The following is a 24,341-nucleotide window of genomic DNA, read 5'->3' as shown; positions in this document are numbered from 1 at the left end:
GACCCCCCATACCTGGAGTTGGCCAGGAATAGTGGAAAGGACAGTGGCGTGGGAGGGCCAAGCTGAGAAAGGGAGAAGGTGGGATCAATTGTCCCAAAGGATGGTGATTTGTGGATGGACTCTGTGGTAGCATTGGAGAAGCCAGCCTCATAGGCTCTTTGCTTTTAATTCCTTGTTCAAGGTTAGAAGTCCCTCTGCAGATATACAATGGGCAAAGCTCATGTTATGTGTCCTGGCTCCCACAGGGAGGAGGGAAGAGTATCTTCTTCTGTGGCTTCCATGGTGGGAGGCATGAGTAGAAATAATGGTGTAAGGCAAGCAGGCAGCTGTAACAGTGGTGCCCAGGATCCCGGAGTGTGGCCATGTCTGTCAGGGTCCCTGGGAGAGGCAGAAGTTGAGGGACTGTCTCTAAAGGTGTGGGCAATGTGGAGGAGAGCCACTAGGGCTAACACAGTTCCCAGGTCTAGAGAAGCTGAGGTGCAGAGACCATCCTTAGGCCCGAAGGGGCATGTGGGGGGAGCAGTTATCCAAAACCTGGGATGCTGAATGGAGATGGGCGATGGACTGGCATTGTGCCTCTGTTAGGATGCAAAGAGTCACCCCCCTGTGATGCTATAGGGATGGGGCTGGAAAAGAAGTACCCTGACCCCCTAACTGCCCAGTCTCCTGCCTTCAGTGTCCCAACACTTCCCATTTTGATCTCACCAGAAACCTGAGATATCATTCATGCGGGATGGCTTCGAACGGTATAAGCTGGGAAAAGGGAGGGGAGCAGACAGAGGAAGGGCAAAGGGAAGACCAGACTCCTTGGAAATTCATTCTCAGTGGGGAGGCAGAAGTGGGCTTGGACTTTGAGGGTGGACTAGAATTTCAGGAGACCTTTTGAGATGGAGGAGGTGGCTGGAACAAAGCCAGAGTCACCAACTGAAGGACGTGGTTGACGCATGGTGAGCTCATGCTTTGACTAGTATGTGGGCAGTCTGAAACTGACTATGCAGCATTGAGTGTCTTGGCCTTCCCATCCCCATATGGGGGTATCTACCACCTTCCCAGGGCCAAGGTCAAGGACTCCCATGTGATGGGGATTCTTCACCAACCGGAATTTGATTCTGGTGTGGCTTCTGGGAAGTACCTTATCAGCTTAGTTACATCTGTATTTGGGGAAGGGGCTAGGACTGGGGCTCAGAGCCTCCCAAGGGAGCAGTCAACAGAGGGTTAAGCCTCCCTCTTAAGGCCTGATTGTTATAGGGAGCCCGTTTGTTGGGGTTTACACAGCAAGGCAAGCGTTGCTATGGCAGAATTGCAGGCAACATGTCTTATGATCGGGAACTTCCAGTTGTGTATATAACACGATGGCATTTATTAAAGCAAGATAAACTCAGCAGCAAAGGATCTGGCCTGAGCCATGAATTCTTCTCATCCTCGCATCTGAGCCATCACATTCCATTTGAATGAGGCCTATCAGCCCAAAGGTTTTCATTTAAATAAGTCCATTTGCTGAAAATCTCTGAGAGAATCAACTGGGAGTTGCTCCCCAACCCCCCCCCCCCCCGCCCGCCTCCAACTTACCATGTTTTAAAAGACAAATGTGTAATGTGTGGTTCTGACTCGATATTTGCCAAGTACAAACAGATCTGCTGTGCTGGGCAATGAGTTCCCTCCACCACGAGATGCATTCAGGCCGAGGCTGGGGGACACCGGACTCTGACTGGGGGAGAAGGAGGTATTCCTAACAGACATTCTTTCTAGTTCTAAGACCTCAGGGTTGTAGGAAGGATCCACCTGAACTTCCCTACCCTCAATCATTCTGTAACGTGTATCCATAGCGCGCATTTCCTCAGGGAAGGAGGGATGTTCACCGGGGTCCTGAGTGAGGGCAAGAACTTTGAAACCTGAGCTGAAATCCTAGTTCTATGATTAAGTGGGTAGGTAGCCATGGGCAAGTCGTTACACTTCTGTGCACCCTGTCATAAAACAGTGATAGCAGAGACAGCTAACACTTAGTGGCATTTAATATACACCAGGCACCATGGTAGGGGCCTCATCTGGATGATATCATTTATTTTTTCGTAGAAATGCTATGGAGAAGTATGAGCAACCGTACTTTACTCATTAAGAAACTGAGACACAAAGAGGTAAGGGAACTAGGGGATGGTGCAGCCAAGGTGTGAACACAGGCTGTCTGCCTTTGGGCATCTTGATCCTTGCTAGATAACAGTTGTCACCTCATCTATATCATGGAAGTTTTAGCAGGCTACCTTAGAAGGTGGGTATAAGAGAGCCTCTGTGAGAGCACAAACCATTAGTCTTGAAAATGTTGAGTAAGAGGCTGAATCTTAAGTGGTAACCTTTTCCCAACCTCGCTCAACTTTGTTCAAAAAGGTGCTTTCCTCTCCCCCAGCCTGTAGCCTCCCACCTTTCCTTCTTCCTCTCTGACTTGACCACCATCCCTCTTCACCTTTCCTCCATCTATTCAAATATGGCTTTGGTGGAATTCAGGCTCAACAACGAAAGGCAAAACAACAGCCAAATTTAAAAGTACTTGTGCTTTTATTAAAAAAAAAAAATACAATCAGGTACTGTCCAGATGTGTTTTGGAAAGGAAGATCTCTTTAAAAATCCTTAGTTTTCATCATCATTATTATTATATTAATCATATTAATCATATCCTTAAAATCGAAACAGTATTGCTTTTCTGGTTTTTGCTGTATGAAATGTAAAAAAAAATTGGGGACGGACTCCAATGACACACACTGAATCGTTGCGGACAAAAATAATGATAATTAATTATACAGCTTTGTGTAAAATACAGCTGGTTCTAACACCGACTACCACTGTACAGCCTACCCCTCTCCCATTCCCAGAGCCACCCAAGAGAAGGACAACCACTGTGATGCTGTCACTGGAAAATTTTTTGCTGATTCAAACAACAAAACAGAAACCTGTGGAGATCATTGTCTTTGGTGCGAAGGAAATACTCGCAGGGTAGGTGAGGCGGGTGCTTCCGCCATTGGCCCCGATGATCCATGGTCAACTTTAACTCCTGACAAATACCCGGGTGTGGCTTGATGGTTGGACTGGTTGTGTTGATACTTTGGTAAAATTTGCTTCTTTCTCTGGGCCCTACTCCTCTCTCACCCAGTTGTCCCTGGAACTTACGCCCGTTTGCGCCTGCCTTCAAGGTTTCGGAAATTGCTGGGTCTCAACTTCATCTCAGCAAACTGGATTGAATATTCGTGGCCCTTCCAGTGGAACCAGTTAACACCCTGTAAAAGAGAGGAGACCTCCAGATGGGTTTCCAATAGGCAAGGTGTTCATTGATCATTGCTGCTTAGTTGACGGAACAAAAGGAGTTCTGTTTCAACCTGACCATGTGGTAGTTCATAGCTGTCTCTTGCCTATCTGTCTATTGGTCTGTGTAGTGAAAACTTCAAAGGAGTTGGCTGAATCTGACTCAGTTTTTAAAATTTTAGTCAGAAGTCACCAGCATTGGCATTGAGCTTTGAGCTGCCATTGTGAAACAAAATGGTGGCTGATGAGACTTCCCATGGGTAGGAATAGACGCTGGAGGAATTCAGGTCGTGATTGGAAGTTACAGAATTGAGTAGCTATATGCAGGGGAGTCTCTAATTCACGGGATTCTCATGGAGTATTTTAATAAGGGTTTGTATGGAATGGCAGAAAGAGCACAGGTGGAACACAAATTGTACAACCTGACATAGAGAGTTCAACCTCAACGCTCTTACTTACATACAGAGTTCAAGCTCAGGGCTCTTACTTGAGGCATAAGTGGTCTTAAACAAATCATCAAAACTTTCTGGGACTCAGTTTCACTATCTTTTTTTTTTTTCCTCTTAGGGTCTGATAGTGCCAACCTTGAAAGGGTGCTATGAAAATTAAATGAACTTGTGAAGGAGTGATTATAGTACTAGGCACATTGCAGGTGCGAAGTAAATATTACCTCCCTAATCTCCACTAGGGAGAAATATCCTTGGAAATTTGGCCAAAGATTTTTCTTTCTCAAGAAAAGATTATATTTGTGTCTGGGCCTCCTAATTCCATGTTTGACTCTTCCATACAATCTACAGATGGTAGAGTCTGCCCTCTTCCCACTAGGGGAGGGATGTCTGCTTCCGGGAGTGCTCCTGTGAGGCCACCACCGCATTCTCTGACTCCTCTTCTCTCTCTCTTTTTTTTTAAAAAATTTAAATTTACTTTTGTTTTTTTATTCTCAAGTTAGTTAACACACAGAGTAGTCTTGGCTTCAGGAGTAAAACCCAGTGATTCATCTCTTACGTGTGACACCCAGTGCTCATCTGAAGGGTGCCCTCCTTAATGCCCATCCCCCATTTAACACCCCCTCCACCCCATCAACCCTCAAGTTTGTTCTCTGTATTTAAGAGTCTCTTATGGTTTGCCTCCCTCTCTGTTTTTATCTTATTTTTCCTTCCCTTAAGTCACTCAGGGAAAGACAGATATCATCTGATTTCACTCATATGTGGAATTTTAGAAACTTAACAGATGACCCCTCTTCTCTTTAAGCTACGTAGGGCTGTGAGGGGACATGGAAAAGTTCATGGCTGGTACAATGAAGCAAAAAAAAAAAAAATTGAGACACTATGTGATTGTAAGTTTTTGGCATTCACTGATATCAGGCAGTGTCTGAATCTGACAGGGAGGTGACATTTGGGAAAGGCTGGCTCTCCCCATGGGCGAATGCATCTGTGACTACCCAGTCATGGTAAAGCACTGCCGCCTGATAGCTTGGGCTTTGCACTGCCCTTCCTCTGCCCTCCTGCTTCCCTCTGCCGGAGGCGCAGAGCTGGAAATGAGCCCTCCTCATTCTATCCTGGAGACTGAGGCCACAGAGGGAGAGTGACATCACAGAGTCCACGCAGCTGCCAGAGCTGGGGCAGGACTCGCATAACTCCTTCGTGGACCTTTTCCGTCAGCTCGTTCTTCTTCCAACAGTAGATGGGAAAGAAAGGTTTCCTTTTGGGCAGGCAGCTTTTGGGTTGTTCCCCGCCCCCCCCAGAAGGATTTTGTATTGTCCTGGTGGTAGGGGACAAAGAAATAAAGGTGGTGGAAAAAGGCTCCATGGAAGCATCCTTGAGGCAACATGAGAAGGTGGAAAGAGCACCCTGCTTTCATCCCTGCTTCACCTAGACAGCCTGCATTTTATCTGCTTTCCTTCTGGGCCACAGACCAAGGTTTTGTCTGAGGAGAACATTCTGTGTTTGGAATCCACATGACTGGTGGTTGTCCCAGGATCTTCATGGGTTAACGTGGACTGCTTCTAGGATTTCACCTGACCCGCAGTGTCCCTGAGGTTTCTCCCTGCTGGGGACAGAGGTGCCACCATTTCCCAGAGGTTGCTGCCCCCTCCCAGTCTCAGCCAGAACCGAGGGGCTGGGGTGCCTGCCTGTCACCCCCAACCGGCTTCCCAAGCCCTGCCCCAGGCACTCGCGGTTTACTCACCTGACTGTGGTTGTTGTCCCCATATCTCCCCATCAGGTTGACACGGTGACAGTTCTTGTACCAGAAAGCCCCCTTGTAGGACAGGGCACAGTTGGTAATGGCTGAGTCCGTGTCCTTGTCATAGGTGGAGAAGGATCTGCCGTTGTGGTAAGCCATGGAGTCACCTGCAGAGAGAAAACAATGGATCTGAGGAATCCCAGCTGGAGTGTCCCTGTGGGCTCTGAAGGGCAGAACCGGGGTGGCCACTCAAAGGGCCTGGGGTGGCCTGGCCTTAAATCACTGGACCTGGGATTAGGGTCAAACACGGGGCTGGAGGGGACATGAGGGCTCACTCTGAGGGCTTGCTTCTCCTAGAAGCAGCATAAGGTGGTAAAAAGAAGGTTGTGGGTGGCTTTGGAGGGTCCAGCTTCAAGTCCTGTCCCTTTCATTCCCTGGTGTGATCATGCACACGTCAAGCCTCTTACTAAGCCTCAGTGTTCTCTTCTATAAAATGGAGCTAGCACGTTGATTCTATCCACCTCAGGGTGCTGTTTGGACAATGGATATGAAGGTATATGCTGAATGGGTAGAGTAGTATGTATAATGGCTGTGATTGTTGTGACTTCTGTCACTGTTTTGTATTCCTTTACATAACGGAGCTCAGAGAGTAAGGTGAGAAACCCATATTTAATAATGGTGCACTCCCCCCAGCAAATACAAGTATTTATTGCCACCCTGGTTATCAAAGCCTTTACACATTAGAGGCCACCAAATAGTGTGTGTATCGTACAGTTATTCTTCACTATTTGTGGGGCCAGTGTTCCCTGGTCCTTAGACAAGATGCCCATTTGTACGTAGCACTATCTAGGGATCCAGTTCGTCATTTAATATATTGCATTTTAGGGACATTTAAGTGCCATTTCTTTCTGTGTCCCCGTACTCCCAGCTCTGGCCAACACAGAGCACAAACATATCAAGACAGTGAAACATTTTACCCTGATATCTTGAAGCAAAGTACAAAGGGTCTCGGAGGCCTTTTTAATGAGGAAGCTACCAGGAGCAGGTGGGTATGGTAGAAACAAGACGACCTCCTGTGGAGGGCCAGCTGCCACGAGAGGAGGTGGCTTTACCAGGGTCACCTTAGTGAAGGGGTTCTGGAAATGCAGGGAGAGATGGGTGGAGGTCGCATTCCTGCTGCTTAGTGGCTTTGCTTTGCCCAGTGACAATATCCTTCTTGCCTGAAGCCACTTCACTCAGAGAGACATTTATTGCCAGGTAATAAAAGGCCAGGAAGGAAAACAATTTTGGCCCGTGGGCCTCTCTCCCTTCACTACCACCAGACTGATCTCAGAAGAGTTTGCTCTCTCCTTAGATCCAACCTGGCTCTCAGCAAATCTTTACCTGGAGACACTTCCCATTATGGATGTTTCCCCGCGGGGCTCAGAGAGGTTGGAAACATAGCATAGCTCTGTCTTTTGTGTTTTCATAGATGTAACTGGACGCCACCCCAAAGCAGGTAAGGGTGCTACCAGGGGGTCCTGCCAGCAGACCCCATCCCTCCTTGTTACCAAGCACACTCGTCCGCAGCCAGGCCTGCCCCCCTGGGTCCACCTTCTACAAGCTGCTTCACCCCAGGTCAAATCACCCAACTTTTCTGGGCCTCAGTTTCTTCATCTGTGTAACAGCAACATCTTCCTGGAGGAGTTTCTGTGAGAACTGAGGAGGAGTGATGCATGTGGAATATCTGTAGAAGACGCTACCTAGTGGCCTGGATGCGTGTTGCTTCTTCAATTTCTCCTCTACCATAGAGCCAGAAAAACCACACCAAGGCCATTTCAAGTCCATGAAATCTTCAAGATCTGAGCTAGGTTTTGTACCAGAAAGGGAATGAAAGGGCCATTTGAAAGTCAGTGAGCTGGGGCGCCTGGGTAGCTCAGTTAGTTGGGTGACAAACTCTTGATTTCGGGTCAGGTCATGATTTCGAGGTTCGTAGGATCAAGTGCCATGTCGGGCTCTGTGCTGACAGTGCAGAGCCTGCTTGGAATTCTCTCTCCCTCTCTCTCTGCCCCTCCCCTACTTGCGTTCTCTGTCTCTCTCTCTCTCTCTCTCAAAATAAATAAACATTAAAAAAAAAAAAGGCAGTGAGCTTCTGGTCATGAAGGTAGGCTGAGGCTGGATGACCATGTGGCAAGGATGTCTTAGAAAAGATTCAAGCAGTTAGTGATGGAGAGGATTGTCTGCTACTCAGAGTGTGGTCCGCAGACCAGCAGCATCCCCAAACAGTGGCATCACCAGGGAATCTGTATGAAATGCAGAATCTTGGGGATGTCAGCCCCTGCACATTAACAGGATCCCCTGGGGTCATATGTGCACAATAAATTTAGATGTACTGGATTAGATGAGTATTTAGGCCTCCAGGAGACTGTTTTTCTGTCCACCTAAAACTGCTATCTAGAAATGGGTATGAAAAAGACATATTTTCTGATTCCCAACCTACTCTGCTCTGGTGACTAAAATATCTAGCCAGCTCTGTTCAGCTGCTGTTCTGGATTAGTACCTAATAAGTATTCAGGTATTTTGTTGATCTGGTAAGTGGATGGATTAATGAAGCAAGGAGTGATGAGGAAATTAGCTAAAAACACGAGGAAGGCTTTTTGTGGTTCCAGAGACTGGAAGTGTGGCTACCCCATACCTACCCGCGGTCCCGCTGTACCCTTCCACTTTCAGCTTGTAGCGAGTCTTGGCATCTCCCACGCTGAACCTGTCATAGACGGCGTAGGCGGTCTTCCCGTGGTCGCGCAGGTCCACCCGGAGCTCGTACTGCCCTTGGGCTGTGATTTTGTGTAGATTGTCCAGCCCTGTGGAGGACAGGCAAGGGTTACAGAGGCAGCACGAGTGACCGAGGCCATTGTTTCTACTCCATCCACCCCATAGAAGCAGCAAGTTAGGCTCTCGAAAGAGGCTGGTGTCACATAAACCTGGGCTTGCGGTTTGGTCCACTCCTCACTGGCACAACACTGGGCAAAATACAGGATGTTTCTGAGCCTTGGGTAAAATTGGGTTGACATCTTTGCCCTGCCAACTTCCTAGGGCATTGTGAAGATCAAAGTGGAGGTGCCTGGGTGGCTCCGTGGATGAAGAGTAGGACTCTTGAACTCGGCTCATGGTTTGTGAGATCAAGTCCTGCATCCCGCTCTGAGCAGACAGCACAAAGCCTGCTTGGGATTCTATCTCTCCCTCTCTCTCTGCCCCTTCTCCCCTTCTTCCTCTCTCAAAATAAATAAATAAACATTTAAAAACAGGATCAAAGGAGATAAGGTGGAGAAAGCACCTTTTCAACTCCCAAGCTTCTTGCAAGAGAGAGGCAATGGTTGCCAGCCGGACAGACATGCTGGGGCCCTGGGCACCAGAGCGCGGAACAGTGTCCTCTATGGGGAGATTGTCTGCAAGTGCGAGCTGCATGTGCAGATGGATGGACGGATGGATGGATGGACGGGTGGATGGATGATGGCATTGTGGTGTTGGTCTGGGGGAATTTCAAGAGGCCGCTCAACTGCTTATTGGCTAGATTCCCGCGGGCACACAGCTTCATCTCTCTCTCCCACGCGCAAAGTGGGGATTTTGAACCTTGCATGAGTGCCACGAGGCTCAAGGGTAGACCAGAGTTTTATTTTATTTTGTTTATTTATTTATTTTGAGAGAGAGAGTGTGTGTGAGAGAGCACGAGTGGGGGAGGGGCGGAGAGAAAGGGAGAGAGAGAAAATCCCATGCAGGCTCCACATTCTGAGCTGAGCCTGATGAAGGGCTTGATCTTATGACCGATCCTGAGGTCATGACCTGAGCCAAAATCAAGAGTCAGACACTCACCTGTCTGATCCACCCAGGTGCCTCAACCAGAGTTTTATTTTTAATGACCTAGAGAATTTAACGTCTTTTCCATTGAAGATTTGCAATTCTGCGTCTACTACCACAGCCACTGCTTCCTCCTAGCTTCCTTCTCTCCCATGGGTTGCTGTTAGCACAAATGACAAGGAGGGCAGAAATGGGCAGTTGGGACACCAACATGCAGGGCTGCATTACCAAGCCAGAATTCTTCTCTGCGGTCCCCAAACCCAGCAGCGTAGGCTTTCCAGTTGCGATAGAAATCCTCACGTCCATTCTTGCGTCTCAGGAACACCTATAACATAACCAAGGAATCAGGGTGCGCTTTAGCTATTGAAAGAAAGGGAAGGAATCTGAGAGGAAGAACATCAGACTGGGAAAAGCATCCATCCCCAACTCTGTGCGAAACTAATTTGCTGTGTAACTCTGGGCAGGCCACCTCCACCTGAAAAACAGGGATTAAAAATACCACCTAGCATTGGGTGATAACGATGTGTCAAGGCAGAGGTTCTAAACGCACCCTCTGGTGTAGGATGTTGCTGGTGGGGGAGGCCATGCACATGGGGACAGGGGTATATGGGCACTCTCTTCACTCTATGCTCACTTTGGCTATGAACCTAAAACTGCTCTGAAAAACAAAGTTTATGAATTAAAAAAAATACTACCCAGCTCGAACAGTAATGGGATTGCAAATAATTCATGTGAAACTCTTAGCACAGTGCCTGGTGGTTAGCAAATGCTAATTAATCCACATGATAGGCTCCATGACCACCATCATTCTTATGCATCACAGAGCTGTTTGAGGATCAGATGAGATAAATTACAAGAAAATTATTTTCTCGTTTTTTTTTAATCCTCCATTTCTTTCCCATTCCTTTGTTTAAGAGATAGTTCCTGAGTGTCTCTGTGTGACAGGCACTGTCTTGCAAAACCTCATGCACATTTGGTGTCTGAATGCATGGGGAGGACCTCCCCCTCCCCCCTCCCACCCCTGCTGAGCCCTCTGCCCCCAAGCTCCGTGACGAGGACTCTGGAGCCTGTTTCGGTGATACTCACGATCCATCCACCCCCATCAGAGGTCATGTCACAGAAGACTTCCAGAGCCTGGGCCTTATCACCATTCAGATAAATGGTGTAGAGGCCAGAGGTCGTGTCTCCATTCAGCATTGCTTGGGAGCAGTCCCTGGGGAATGGGTACAGGAGTCCAACTGCAGGATAAGAAGGAAGAGTGGCCCTCTTAGAGAAGGAGGATTGGGTTAGGGGATTTCAAACTGCCCCTCTACTGTGTATTAGCTAGATGTCTATGAGTAAGCAACTTAACCTCTCTGCGGCTCTGTTCTCTCATGTTCAAGATAAGGATAAAACCCATTTGGTGGGGGTGCAATGAGGCTTTAGAGATTACGGATATAAGGGACCCATCTCAGTCTCTTATATTCATGGAAACCACCAATGATATCAGTGGGAGAAGAACTGAGCCCCTGTGAGGAGCGTGTATCGGGCTGACCTTGATCTACCTCAAGCAGCCAGGCAACACCTGATGAAGACCCAGGTCCTGGCCAGATGGCTGGGTCTTAGGCACCCACAGGTGGCTCACTGTGGATCAGGACACTCTATTGGGCATCTAATAATGATGCATCCCAATCTCTTCAGAGGATTTGGAAGCCAAAGACAAGGATTCTAGTCCTGAACTTACACTTCCTTGTCTTGGGACACTGGAGAAGTCATTTAACTGCCCTGAGCCCGGGAGTCTTAGAGGGACCAAACAAGAATGTCTGGGGAATTTCCAAATGATGTGATGCAAAAAGAATAAAACTTGATAGGCATGGACAATTTTGGAGCTGTGCTTAGCAGGTGGGATGGAGAACTGACGGTCACAGCAGTTTTTTTCTGATCTGACCCCCTCCCTGTACTGCACCTTCACTGGAGGTTGTGTCATTAGCTGTTTCCTTGTTTCTTTCCTGGCTCTGGTCTGGGAGCATCTTTAAAGCACATTCAAATTTCTGTGCTCCCAGTACCCGGCATGAGATCTGGCAAAGAGATAACTTTCAATTTTGCACCTCCCTCAGTAGATGTGTGCAGATTGACTTGTGGGGAGTGTGAAGGGCCAGAGGCAGCACCGGAATGCACTCTGTGTACCCCACATCCAGGCCTTTCCAAAGGCTGACGCCCCCCTCCCTCAGGAAGGCATGTTTCCTCTTAATTCACCAATGAAATGCCTTGTATGTTCTCTATCTGCCGAAAATAGCCAGTGTCTGCGGTGTAGGGGTGGTTCTCTGGGCCGGGAACATCTGAGCCCAGATCAGACTCTAAGTCATGCTATAGCCTTGAGCAGGTCATTTTGTGTCTGGGAGCCTCTGCTACCCCAACAGAAGACCGGGCATGATAATCCTACCGTCTTGGTGGGAGGACTGCTTTTGATTTTGAATGTGGACAGGCTTTGTAAATGCTGACATGCTGAAGGAGAGAAAAAGGGACACAGCTTACGATGAGCTTTGACCATGGACCACACCCTGGGCTAGGAGATCAAGGTCCTTATGGGGAAGGGATGCTTATTGATCCCATTGTATAGATGAAGGAACTGAGGCTTATAAAATGACAGCAACTTTCCTAAATCACACACGAGCAAGTGGTGGAGATAGGGATTGAATATAGATGTCTCCCTACTGGCCCTCTTTCCTTTTCATAATGAGGTCCTTAACTTCCTGTACCCACATCCATCAGGCTTTCAGGTAGTAGCAAGGCATTGATCCTTTTAAGGGGGTTGATGGAAAAATTTTCTCAGAGTCAGAGGAGAAGAGGTCAAACAAAGTTTGACCTCAAGAATCAGATATACTCTGAGACTCTTACTCGTGGTAAAGATGGTCTGGACCAGCTTGCTCCTCAGGGGCCCATTCAATGCCTGGATCTTGGCTGTGTAGTGGGTGGATGGGCTCAGCTCTGCCAGGCTATAGGAGGTGGTTTCTGGACCCACAATGACTTCCTGAGGGCAGAAGAGAGAATATAATAGTTTTTGGCCACATAAATCATCAGTGTACAGATGATACATTCATTCATTCACCCATCCATTCATTTCTTCATTCAGAAGAATCCACTGAGTCTCACTCTGTGCCAGGCTCCATGCTTACTTCTGGGACATCAGAAATGGGGAGACTGAGGCATGAGAAAAGGTGCTGAAGCCAGAGGGGGTGAGCAAATGAAAATAATATGAGAAGGTAATGATTTATCTCAAACACACTTGATTTTGGGTGGTGGAGTGGTGGAAGAAGTGGGGAAAGACCAGATGCCAAAGGGCCTTAAATGCCAAGCTGTGGAAACTGAAGTTTATCATGATAAGCTGCAGATTCCCAAAAGGGCTTTTGAACAAATGAATGATGTGAACCCAGCTTAATTTGGTAGCAAGGTGAATCACGCAAAGGGCAAAAGGTTTAGAGACCAGCTATACCAGTGGCCCCTAATATGGCACTTTTTCATCCTCCTCTGGGAAACTTTAAAATAATATAACACCTGGGCTCCATCCCAGACTGATTGCGTCATAAGAGCCAGGAGTGGGGCTCTGCCAGGTGCATATTTAAGAAGCTCCTCAGATGATTCTCATGCAGTCAGTCTGGGGATCTCTTGAGTTGGGGGATGACTGCAGTAGTTCAGTAGGCATGGCACAATGAAAGTCTGAGCTGAGCTGGCATGTCTCTTTCCCAGGACAGAACTGTCCAGGAGAGGTGTACATGTGCCTCTGCTGTCAGACATCTCCTAACTACCCCTGTAGGTTGTGATTTTGCTTACTGGGCTGCTGTCCAGAGGATATTAGTTTCAGCTTTCAAGAGATCTTCTTCCTTTTCAAATCCTCTTTCTAGCTTCCAATGCCTGAGAATTCACCTTTTAGCAGATGACTTTGGTGTCTGGAATTGAAATTCAACCTACAACCTTCAACCTACGCTTCTGGCAAACCAAACTCATCAGTGCTGTCTACAACCTGCAAACACAGCCAACAAGGTGTAGGCAATAATGAGGCAGTGTGGAGGTGCCTGGAAGGTTCTCTCGCACCGTCGCACCAGGAAGGTGAGGTTATCCTGATTCTTCCAGATGGAGGGTGGGGGCTGAATTTCAAAGGAGCTGCAAAACTTGCTCTCTCCCCACGATTTGTTGGTGGCAGAAGACGGTCTTGCATTCTGTCTCCCAACATCCTGCCCAGGACTCTTTCCTCCTTCACCAGGTTGATTTTCTTGGATGAAACATACAAACTCAGGGATTGGACATGCAGCAAAGTAAGTCAGTAAGTGGACACTAGTGACCTGGTGACCTTTGTGTGGTCCCCAGGTCTGGTCCCTGGGGAAGGATCAGGTGCAAAGCTGGGTTCATTGAATTACTTTGGCGATACAATTACCCCTCAGCTCTTCCGGCTGCTGTGCAAAGTGGCTTTCTATGCAGTCAGGGTAGATCGAAATGAGGCTCAGGACTTCAGGTAAACAAAGTCCTAGAAGGCCTGACTGGGAAGGGACTTTCAAGATTGGTGAGTCCAATGCATTCATTTCACATTATGTGAACACTGACACAAGGTGCTTATGTAAAGGACTGCCTCTATGAACACAGGGAGTTAGTTTGTTGTTATTCCAACTCAAAGAAGGTCCATGGTAGAGACTAGAAATGTGTGTTCACTTCTAGTTAAACATGGGAGATTGGATATGCCAGTTTAGTTCTATCTTCTTCTGAAACCCACTACAATGAGGGTAAAGGGATATAAAGTATAAGCCCACAAGGATGAGGTGGATGATAGAGGGGACAGATACAGGCATGCAATGTCAACAGGATCTTGACAGATGGGAAGGGGTGCCATGGAGTGACAAGTGAGGGGGCAGAGCTGAGAAAGCTGGGGCATAACTGACTAAGGGGGTGGGGCCAGTCAGAAGCGGGTTGATGAACACCACAGAGTTCAGCAAGTTCAGGAATGGAATGTGTACAAAAGCAAAGATGCCTTTGAAGACTAGTGTGGGGCATGGCTGAACAAAGGTGTGTTTAAAAGCTTAAATAAGGAATAGATGCCAAGCTCTCCAACAGTCTAGAGGACTCCAAGCTCTCCAAGCTCTCTTCAACAGTCTAGAAGACTGTCCTTCCCAGTCTAGATGAAAGGCTGAGGTTACTCTCTGGAGAGACTGAGCCAGAGAGAAGATTCTGGGTTGAAATCCACCAGGCTCAGTGGTGCTACAGTGGAAACAGAAATGAAGGTTTGTTCACATAGGAGCCCAGGCTCTTCTTCCACCTGTGCTCCTAGCAGCTTGGTTTGATAGGGTTGGAGGAACCTCTAGAGAGATGGATTAGCTCAAGAGCAAAGGCTTATAGTACCACTATTTGTGAGTCCCCCAACAAAATGACTGGGTACTTGCTTACTCACTCTATGTTGAGCCCCATAGTTGACAAGACCTGTGTATGCATTTGGGACTCCCAATAAACTGTTTCATTCTTGGCTCAAGGACAAAAGGGCCATCGGGCATTGGGTGGGAGTCTCCAACATGAAAGAAGACCCAACCGAACAACAGCAGTGGAACCGAAAGAAAGAAAGAAAAAAACTTGGAAGAGACACTATTCAGGTTGTAGAATAAAATACCAGTAACATATATTCTTAGAGATAACAAGAAAATGATGCACGGAATATAAACAATACGCTAGAAGAAGATGAATGAACAGGGAATAAGTAAAAGATCTTGGAAATGTAAAATGTGATGACCAAAATTAAAAATTCAGTAACAAGTTTAGAAAATAAAGTTTAGAGATAAAGTTCACTTATGTGAAAGGAACAGCTAAAGTTATTTCAAATTGGAAAGTACGGGAAAAAGAGGAGAGAATATAAATAACTGCTGTAAACAGTATTAATGGTTGATGGCATAAGAACATGGTGATGTATGTTTCAATATCTAATGGAATGATACCATCTGTGACATTGTATATATGGCAAATATTCCGAAGAAGTCTTTGGCTTTTGCTTAATAAAATATTAAAGCACCATGAACCCAGCTCCTAAAATGTCCTCAAGTCTTGTGAGCAGTGGATTTTGATCTTGGCGGGATATCAAAACTGGAGTCTGGTTAAAATGAGACAGGGAGGCTGGAGAATATGATTCAGAAGGTCTGGCATGACATCCAGTCCCTATTAATTTGTTTTTTTTTTTTCTCCTCAGCTCCCTAGCTGTATTGGGGAGAAACAACCCTAGGGTAATTCTTTTCTCTTTTGAGGATCATGTACATGTTTCAAACAGCAGTAGAGAGTTTATATACTTCAAGCTACCTTGACTGTACCATCCACAGATTCATACACCAATAGGTAACCAGTGACAGATGCCCTGGGAGGTCTCCAGGTGAGGAGAGCAGTTTCCGACTGAACGTCAGTAGCAGTCAAGTCTCTTGGAGAATCAAGGTCTGCAGAAGATAAGTCATTTATTATCAAATACATCAGCAACTATAGGACAGAAATCCCTGGCTGGGTTATCAGGAAGCCTGGGTTCAAGTCCTTGCCCTACTGTTGACCTGTATGACCTTGGGCAGAACTTTCCCCATCAGTAAATGAGGAGGTTGAGTCATGTGATCTCTAAAGACATAATTCTCTGTGGTTCACCTCATCCTAAGGGCCAGATTTTCCTGAGCTCTACATACCCTTGATTGGTCTTGGGTGGATTTAGGGAGAAAGACACAGCTGTGAACGTAATTACCAACCTCTCTTGCTCTTCAGTAACAGGACAGATGAATGCTGATACTGGCATTCACCTCTACTGAGAGGATGCTTCCTCTATTTCCCTGCTTGCCACAGTTTGTAAGAAGATCTCAATGTATAAAAACCCAATGGACGTCTAGGAAAACGTGCCTGAAACATCTTTCTCTTAAGAATATTTCCCTGCCTAGAACATGGATCATTAAACAGTGGGTTTGGGGCCAGTGGGGCCTGGTTTTCCACTTAAAAAGCCCTCCTTTTAAAACCATTTCCTAGTCCATGGGGAGAACAGGTCATTTCAGTTCAAAAGGAAATGGTGTGTTTCTTAAGGTCCTGACTGAGTGGGCACTGGTGAGTTTAGCTGATGCTGACATCATCACATTGCAAGGATCTGACTTAAGAAAGAAGGGTTAGAGAGCATGAGCACTGAAGATGAAGCCTGTGGGTGGGCGTCTTCCCGCTCCCAGCGTCTTTGTACCTGTTGTGAACTTGGTAGTGATGACTGAACTCTTCTGAGGCCCTTTCTCTGCAAAGATTCTCAGCACATATTCCGTGGCAGGCTCGAGGTCTGTCAGAGCATACTCCACTGTGTTCCCGGACACCGTGCGTGTAATTTCTGGCACTAGACATAAAATACACACACCGAGGCAGTTACCTCTCCCTGTGTGAGCCGTCAGCACACTTGGCACATGGCACACACATCTACTTCTAGCAACAATTTTCAGTGACCCTGCAGAAAGACAGGTTTTGATTTCTGAAATGACACACCCTCCTCGCTCTGTATATGAGGAGTGCTCACTTCATATACAAAGGATTTATCACACGGGGACTGGATTTTTCCGGGCACCACCGAAAAGAAAGGGGACGGGGGGGGTCAGGGCTTTCCACATGGTGCTGGCTGGGGCAGCTTTGCAGCTGAGGTGTGGGAACCAGCTAGAGGAGAGTTGTAGCTAATGTCCCCAAGCCTAGGGCTGCCCAGATTTAATGTGTCCCATTGCTTGCTCTCACCTCCTTTTGGCTTACTGTCATGTCCTTTTATAATTTGACAGATGTTGTCAAATCATGAGGCTGGGGAGCCACACAAATTGGGCAACTGCAGACACGCCAGAGCCTGGTTACTGCTTCCCAGGCCCCTTTGGGTCAAGTCCAGTGACAGATACTGAACCATGGTGCCAGGCATGTGTATTTATTTCTGAGTCACATGTGACTGACCACCTTGGCTTGCCCGGGGCTGAGAGGTTTCTCAGGGTGTGGGGCTTTTAGTGCTGAAACTGGGAAAGCCCTGGGTAAACTGGGATGAACTGGTCATCCTGTCTGTCATCTCTGAAACCCCCTTTTCTAGACCTGCCTCGACTTGTTCCATAATCGCTATGAACTATAGTCTAATTTACTATATATAGGTGTGATAACCCCAGATTCCCTGACTCGGAGGAGTTTGCTCTTAGGGAATATTTAAGAATTGAAGAGATGAATGAATGAATGAATGAAGAAAAAGAAGTGTAAAAAGAATAAACCCAAGAATCTCTCTTCCCTCAACCCTCAACTTGCTCTATGCTTACAAAGAACTCTCTTAGCTAGTGTCCAAGGGAGAATGAAGATTTTCAGAGGCCCCAGACATGGGTTATGGTGCCTTTCACATTGTCACTGCAAGTAAAACAATACTGAACCATAAAATATGAAAACTTCCATATGCTTTGGGATTAAGATAGGAAAATTTTTTTCTAGGGTAGCTCATTACAAAAACATGAATTCATTCACCGAAAAGAAATCTCTTTCTCCTCTCTCTTATTTGTATTTGATCTTATGTTTTGGTGGTCATGGCATGCTGGTGCCCTGAACAAGTGTTTAGTCTTATAACTGAGTAAATGAATTAGCACAGATATCTGCAAAGACAAGGAGAAATCACTTCTGATTTCTCAATCACGCCTGTTACAACTGGCTCCCTCTGTGGCCTCTAAGAATCCCAGGTTCTCCAGCACCTCCTGAAATGGCCTGTTTATTTTAAATTTTTTAAAATTTTTCATTTAATTTTGAGAGAGAGAGACAGAGCATGAGCAGGGGCGGGGCACAGAGAGAGAGGGAGACACAGAATCCAAAGCAGGCTCCAGGCTCTGAGCTGTCAGCACAGAGCCCGACGGGGGCTCAAACCCACAAGCCGTGAGATCATGACCTGAGCCAAAGTCAGACGCTTAACTGACTGAGCCACCCAGGCGCCCCTGAAATGGCCTGTTTAAGACTCAGGATTTTGAACTCATTCTTTGTAAGAGATGACAACTGCTGCTTAGAGAGGAAGTCTCACAGTGACAGGCAGGGACACCAGCAGGGGAGGAGGGACAGGCTGGGGAGACACATGCAGGATGGAGATGTGCTCTTTGTTTTCCTTGAAATTACCTCCTGGCCTTCCTTGGTATAACCACAACACTGATGCTCTTTATTCGTCTGCAAGCACATGAGGATGGGTAAGGCCTCCCTTGCCCCCACCCTGGCCAGGCCCTCCACACCCACCCATCCAGCCCCATCCTTCGGCCCATGAGTCTATTCTGAGGTTGACAGCCGCAAGGACGTCTCTGGCCTTCCAGCTTACCCGTGTAGTTTTGCCATCCTGGACCAAAGGTGACGGGGAAGAGGTAGAACAGGACAGACACTCCTCCTGGTGGGGAGGGTCTCAGACATGACCTTACCTCTCTCCCCTGTGTAGGAGATGACGTAACTGTCCACAGGGGCAATGGCTGGCTGCCACATGGCCAAGGCTTCTGAGTCAGTGATGTTGGCTGTCACCAGGCCAGATGGGCCATCCAGGGCTGCAAAGAGAGGTGACTATATGTTGGAGAGATAGGCAGTCATGGGGTAGGACATCAGACACAGCTGCTCTGCAGTCTCCCTGCTCCCAGACTCCTGGTGTTGGGGTTGGGACACAGTGTCTGTTGTGTGGACAGTTCCGAGTCCTGAGTCTGGAGCCAGGACCACCTTGGTTGGAGTCATGATTCCTTCCCTTGCTGGGTAGGTAATCTTGGGTCTCTACTTCCCTACTTGGAAAATGGGGATACTGATTCTGTCTGGCTTTATCCTCAGTGTTATTTTGATGCTCACATGATATCGGAGGTGAAAAGGAGCTATATAAACTGTAAAGGGCTGGGCACATGATGAGGGTTATCATTATAGTTCATATCACTTGTTACAAAAACAGGGGGCATAGGCGGCCAGAGGCTCTTCTGGGCTTTAAAGGATAGCTCCAGTTAGGTGGCTCACAGGCAACATGGAGCCAGGCCCCAGAGGCTGCGACCCTGGGTTCTACCACAGCTTCTCTGCCTAGTGTCTGTGTGCCCTTCTCCAAACCTCACTTTCTTCAGGTATCAGAGGGCGGCTGCTCTAAGGATGAACTAGACGATGTGTGTGAAATGTCTGGGATAGCGCTAGCTCACTGCAGCTGCTATTGTTACTTTTTTTTTTTTTTTGAGTGGGGAAAAGGGGCAGAGGGAGAGGGAGAGAGAACCCTAAGCAGGCTCCACACCCAGTGCAGAGCCTGATGCCGGATTGCATCTCATGCCCCATGAGATCATGACCTGAGCCAAAATCAAGAGTTGGATGCTTAACCAACTGAGCCACCCATACTACCCAATATCCCTTTCTCAGAAACTAACCTAAATACGACTGTTGCCCCCTAGCATCTGCATTTATTACTCAGTTATTCTAGGACAATGGCCCTGGGAAGTTGGAGGGCAGCAGTCATTAGTTTACTTCAAAGATGAGGCTCCTGAGCTCCAAGAGATGTGATGACCCGCCCGAGAAGCAGGAGGAGGCAGAATAATTTTGGAAGCCCACACGGTCTGCTCTGAGTTCCTTCCTGTTTCAGCCTGCCTGTTCAGGATCTCCTTTAAATGCCGAGGACAATGGGCCTCAGGAGGAAGTGCACCCAGCTTTTGCAATCTGTTGCCACGGAGAGTCATGAATGAAAGATTTCTATGGGGGAAATAGGGCCTGTGTGGCAGGGTGGACAGGACTCTGGGTTCAGATGGGATGTTTTAATTGCATATTATCAACTTTTTTAGACTATTAGGATATTTTTTAAAATTTCCTATGAGGCCCATTCTTTGGATCCCTTAATGGATTAGACTGGATAATTGCTCATCTATCAAAGGATAAATTGTTCAGAGACATGGCTGCCTGAAAAGAAATTTTCCACTTCATTCTCCTTCAGTGCAATTCATTATTTCCCCCTCCTTACAGCATGCTGTACAAATCAGGTTATAATAGGACAATAATCCTCTATTTAGAAGAACACAGGGCTTGGAGTGAGGCTGACCCAAGTTCAAATTTGCTTCAGCAATCACTAGTTCTGTGGCCTTGGCCAAGGTATTTAATTTCCCTGGATCTTAGTTGTGTCCTCTGCAAAATGGGAATGATAACAGCCATTTTAATGATTTAACGGCAAAAGGTTTAGTAACAGTGCCTGGAATACAGTGACTGCCCAATCAAGAGTACTTTATGGCTGTCCCTGTTACATGTCAGTGTGAAGCACCTGTTTGGAAGGACTGTCTCAATAGGCAGGGAGGGAAGGAGGTGGATTAATGTGCACAGTCATTTACATTTACGGAAGCTTTACAGATATCATTTCATGTGATCCTTACAGCACCCTGCAAAGGAAGCAGAATTATACCCATCTTACAGAGAAGGAAACCAGATCCTAGAAAAATTAACTGATAGCTCATGTATCTAGAAGTGGTAGACTTGGGATTTCAGGTCAGTGTGACTCCCAAACTTGTACTCTTTCTTCCACACTAACCCAAGAAATGGAGGCCCAGGGAGGGTAAGGATGAAGGCAAGTTTACCCTGCCCATAAAAGGCTGGGGATGGGCCAGAAATGAGGTCTCCTGTGCTCCAAATTCAGTCCATTTTCCACTAGGGTTTCCCAAATAAAAGAAAATTTTCCAGCTGCTGAGTCATGAGCAATAATACGGAAGGTGAGAAAAACACCTGTGGTAAACGATCCTGAGACGGGTTCACTTTCCTCAAAGCCCTTCACGGCGATGACGCTGACGAGGTATTCTGCTCCAGGCAAGAGCTTCGCCAGTCTGGTCTGAGTCTTGGTTCCGTCCACAGTTACCACTGAGGGTGTCCCTGGAACCCGGCAAAAGCAAGATCGGGAATGGTGAACCTTACTGAAACATACCATCACCCCAAGAATGGTGTATCCAATTTGGAAATGAAACTATGCCTTTATCCAGTACCATTTTCTTGACTTCCTCTCATTTGCTCCTACCCTCTGGCATAAGAGAAGAGGCCTTACTTTTTGTATAATACTTTTTTTCCATCCATGCAGATGCCAAAAAGCAAGCCAGGAGAGGAAAAAACATGAAATCACAACGTGCTAAAAATGGCAAGTTTCCGTTCAGTAGAGAGTTGGCACGTCATGCACATTTTATTTATTTATTTTTCCCACAAAGACTATGAAAAGCTCACTCTTAATGTATATCTGATATATTTAACCCACTGTCTTAGCTTTGGAATATACAGACTCCCTTACTAGCAGAGATCCTACTCTTTAAGAAAAGAAGATGGTCATAGTCAAGTTCGTACTTATATTTATTTAAAAGGCCTGAATTCATACTTCTTAGAATTTCAGGGCTGGTGAGGAGCTTGTATATCAGCTGGCCAAACTTCCACTGGGCTGCTACATCATCCCTTGGAAGAGGTATCAACCATCCTTTCTGTATATCCTTCTGCTTGCCAGAATGTCTTGAGGCAGATTTGACTGTGTATCCCCGCCCCCGCCGCCCCCAGCCAAGCATGGTCTTTGTTGTGGCCCCTGTGCGCTGGACTAGAACTCTCAGCTCTACTAAGTCACAACTCCCCATCTGTACTGAGACAGGCCGATTTGGAAATCAAAGGGTAAAACTTCACATACATCCAGCTCAAGATCAACTTTTCAGATAAGTGTGCTCAAAGAGAAAAAGGCCAGTGTATTTAGAGTCTCTACCATTATAAGAAAACAACATTGGGGTCCATTTCTTTTTTTCTTTTATTTTTTAATGTTTATTTGTTTTGAGCACAAGTGGGGGAGGGATAGACAGAGAGAGGGACACAGAATCTGAAGCAGGTTCCAGGCTCCACGCTGTCAGCATAGAGCCCGAGACGGGGCTCAAACTCACAAACCGTGAGATCATGACCTAAGCTGAAGTTGGACACTTAACCAACTGAGCCACCCAGGTGCCCCAGGGTCCATTTCTCACAGAAGTTGAGAACTTCAAGGCTGGAGAGGGTCTTCATAAAATGACCCTACACAAGGTAATTCTTCCAAGGATCTTAGAGCACTTTACAAATGAAATCTACAGAGATGGTCTCAAATAGAAGGAAATAATTTTCTTTGGTCATATTTGGGGAGGATGGCAAGTATCAGGGTTTCTTCACTATCCCACTCACACCCTCCAGGCCACTTTTCGAGTGCCCTACCTCCTCCAACAGGGACATAGGTGATCCGGAAGCTCTCCACCTGGGCAGAGGGCGCCATCCAGCTGACAGTGGCTGAGTTTTCAGTGATGTCTGAGAAACTGATTTCCTTAGGAGAGCCCATGGCTGTCAAGGAAAAAGCACAGGAGAAACCCAGAAACAGTCAACTATATTGCTCATCAATGATTCTTCCTGGATTCCTTATCCAGGAAAACACAGCCCCTAGAGTTTGTGGCTGAGCCATGCCTTTAGGATAGAGAATGTGGTGGTCTAGGGTCAAGTTGTGACTCGATAGAAACAATTGTTCTCTCATTCAGGTACATGGGCCCAGGGCTGTAAAGCAGCCATTCAGTTTCATTTCAGTACAATGTTAACACCATAGCTGACATCTAAGGAAGTGAGGCTGGCTGGTTTCTCAGCTTGGAATATGCCATCCTATCATTTTTCATTTTTAGCATTTTTTTTTCAAACTTTGCATTGTAGCTCCTTTTATTAAATGATACTAAGACTTGACAATGGTATGGTTCTTTGCAATTGATTGGAATTAACCCTCATTTAGAAACCCCTGAGAAGGTGTGGTTGTAGCCATTTTACAGAGGAGCAAACTGAAGCTTGGTTCTCCAATGCACATTGTTGTGGTGTGACCTTTCTGGGTCCCAGGACTGGGCAGCAGAGCCGGCTGGAATCCTGGGGATCCTGGAAATAATGTTCACATGGAAACTGACCTCGACAAACCCATTCCTAGAACTGGATGGAGGTCCAGAACCAGGAGACCCAACAAACACCTCACACACACTGGGCCCACCTGGGGGGAAAGCCATGTTTCTGCTACAGCCATACCTCCCCCCAAACCCAGTTTCCATTGGCTTTGCTCTGTATTTCTTGGCTTAGCTCCTTGACCTCTTCAGCTGACCATGTTTAAGCAGAGAGTTCAGGAAACAATTTTCAGGCCTCCAGGGAACTTGTTTCTCATCTTTCCCTTCTCCAACCCACGTTGATCATTAAGTTTTAAAACCCACAGCCCACTGTGGGGAGATGTTTTTCTTCCCTCTCCATTTCTGTTTCCCTCCTCTTTTGGCTTTCTCCTGTGACCTGGTAGCACCTCCAGACTCTGAAGGGTTTGACTGGGGTTTTGCCCTCTCCTTGGAAAGCTCTGGAAACCACAAGGGCTCTGAAGCCCGGGAGATCTTGATTGTCCAAACACCACGGAGGGCCTGGGCAACCTGGGGGCAGGTCCCTTCATTTCTGTGGGCCCCAGTTGCTCCATCTGTCCAGTGGGAAAAATGATGCCCACCTACAGGAATATTTTTAGGATTAGCAGAGCTGATGGACGTAAAACCCCTAACAGAATCTGGCATGAAGTAAGAATTCAGTAAACATGATTGCTCTCTCTTTCGTTCCCATGTAACTATTTTTCCCATGGGCTACCCTGGATTTTGAAATAACTTCCAAGAAAGATCTAGATGAGGCCGGCTGAAGACAAACCAACAAACCCCAGTGAGGTGTGCAGATGAATGCACTGTGGCTCTCCTGCAGCTTGCCGGGGTCCACACCGCCTTTCACTCTGACTGCCAACCTCACTGGTGCAAGTCCTAGCACATTTTAGATGTATCTTTGTGGCCACAGCTTTTGTTTCTCTAGATCCTAGTTTTTCTCATCTACAAAATGGCAATATTATCTGCCATGCTGTAGAAACCGTAAGAATTAGCAGCCTCATACATCGTGCCCGCCTGAGGGATGTGCCTGATTAGCGTGGCAGGAAAACAGCCATGTATAATAACATGAAGGAATGGGACAATAGCGATGGAATTCTAGGTTCATTGGGGTGATAGTTTTGGACAATAGGCCTTCCTAGGTGT

General features: G+C 46.9%; 1 protein-coding gene across 9 annotated transcripts in view; it reads right to left on the bottom strand.

Annotated features, from left to right (window-relative positions):
* Positions 1–2,531: 2,531 nt before the first annotated feature.
* Positions 2,532–24,341, bottom strand: part of TNC (tenascin C) — a 121,287-nt gene continuing 99,477 nt past the window's right edge. For all 9 annotated transcript variants that reach the window (XM_053204719.1, XM_027034931.2, XM_027034934.2 and 6 more), the window contains 11 exons: positions 22,486–22,608; positions 21,010–21,153; positions 18,717–18,836; positions 16,514–16,657; positions 15,616–15,746; positions 12,187–12,319; positions 10,396–10,547; positions 9,538–9,634; positions 8,154–8,315; positions 5,479–5,642; positions 2,532–3,266 (listed from right to left, as the gene is read on the bottom strand). In XM_053204719.1, the coding sequence (XP_053060694.1) occupies positions 3,156–3,266; positions 5,479–5,642; positions 8,154–8,315; positions 9,538–9,634; positions 10,396–10,547; positions 12,187–12,319; positions 15,616–15,746; positions 16,514–16,657; positions 18,717–18,836; positions 21,010–21,153; positions 22,486–22,608 (1,481 nt within the window). In that variant the 3' untranslated portion in view covers positions 2,532–3,155. The remainder of the gene's footprint in view (positions 3,267–5,478; positions 5,643–8,153; positions 8,316–9,537; positions 9,635–10,395; positions 10,548–12,186; positions 12,320–15,615; positions 15,747–16,513; positions 16,658–18,716; positions 18,837–21,009; positions 21,154–22,485; positions 22,609–24,341) is intronic.

This window comes from Acinonyx jubatus, chromosome D4, assembly GCF_027475565.1.
Source record: "Acinonyx jubatus isolate Ajub_Pintada_27869175 chromosome D4, VMU_Ajub_asm_v1.0, whole genome shotgun sequence".
NCBI lineage: Eukaryota > Metazoa > Chordata > Mammalia > Carnivora > Felidae > Acinonyx > Acinonyx jubatus.
This window is presented reverse-complemented; position numbering and strand designations above follow the sequence as displayed.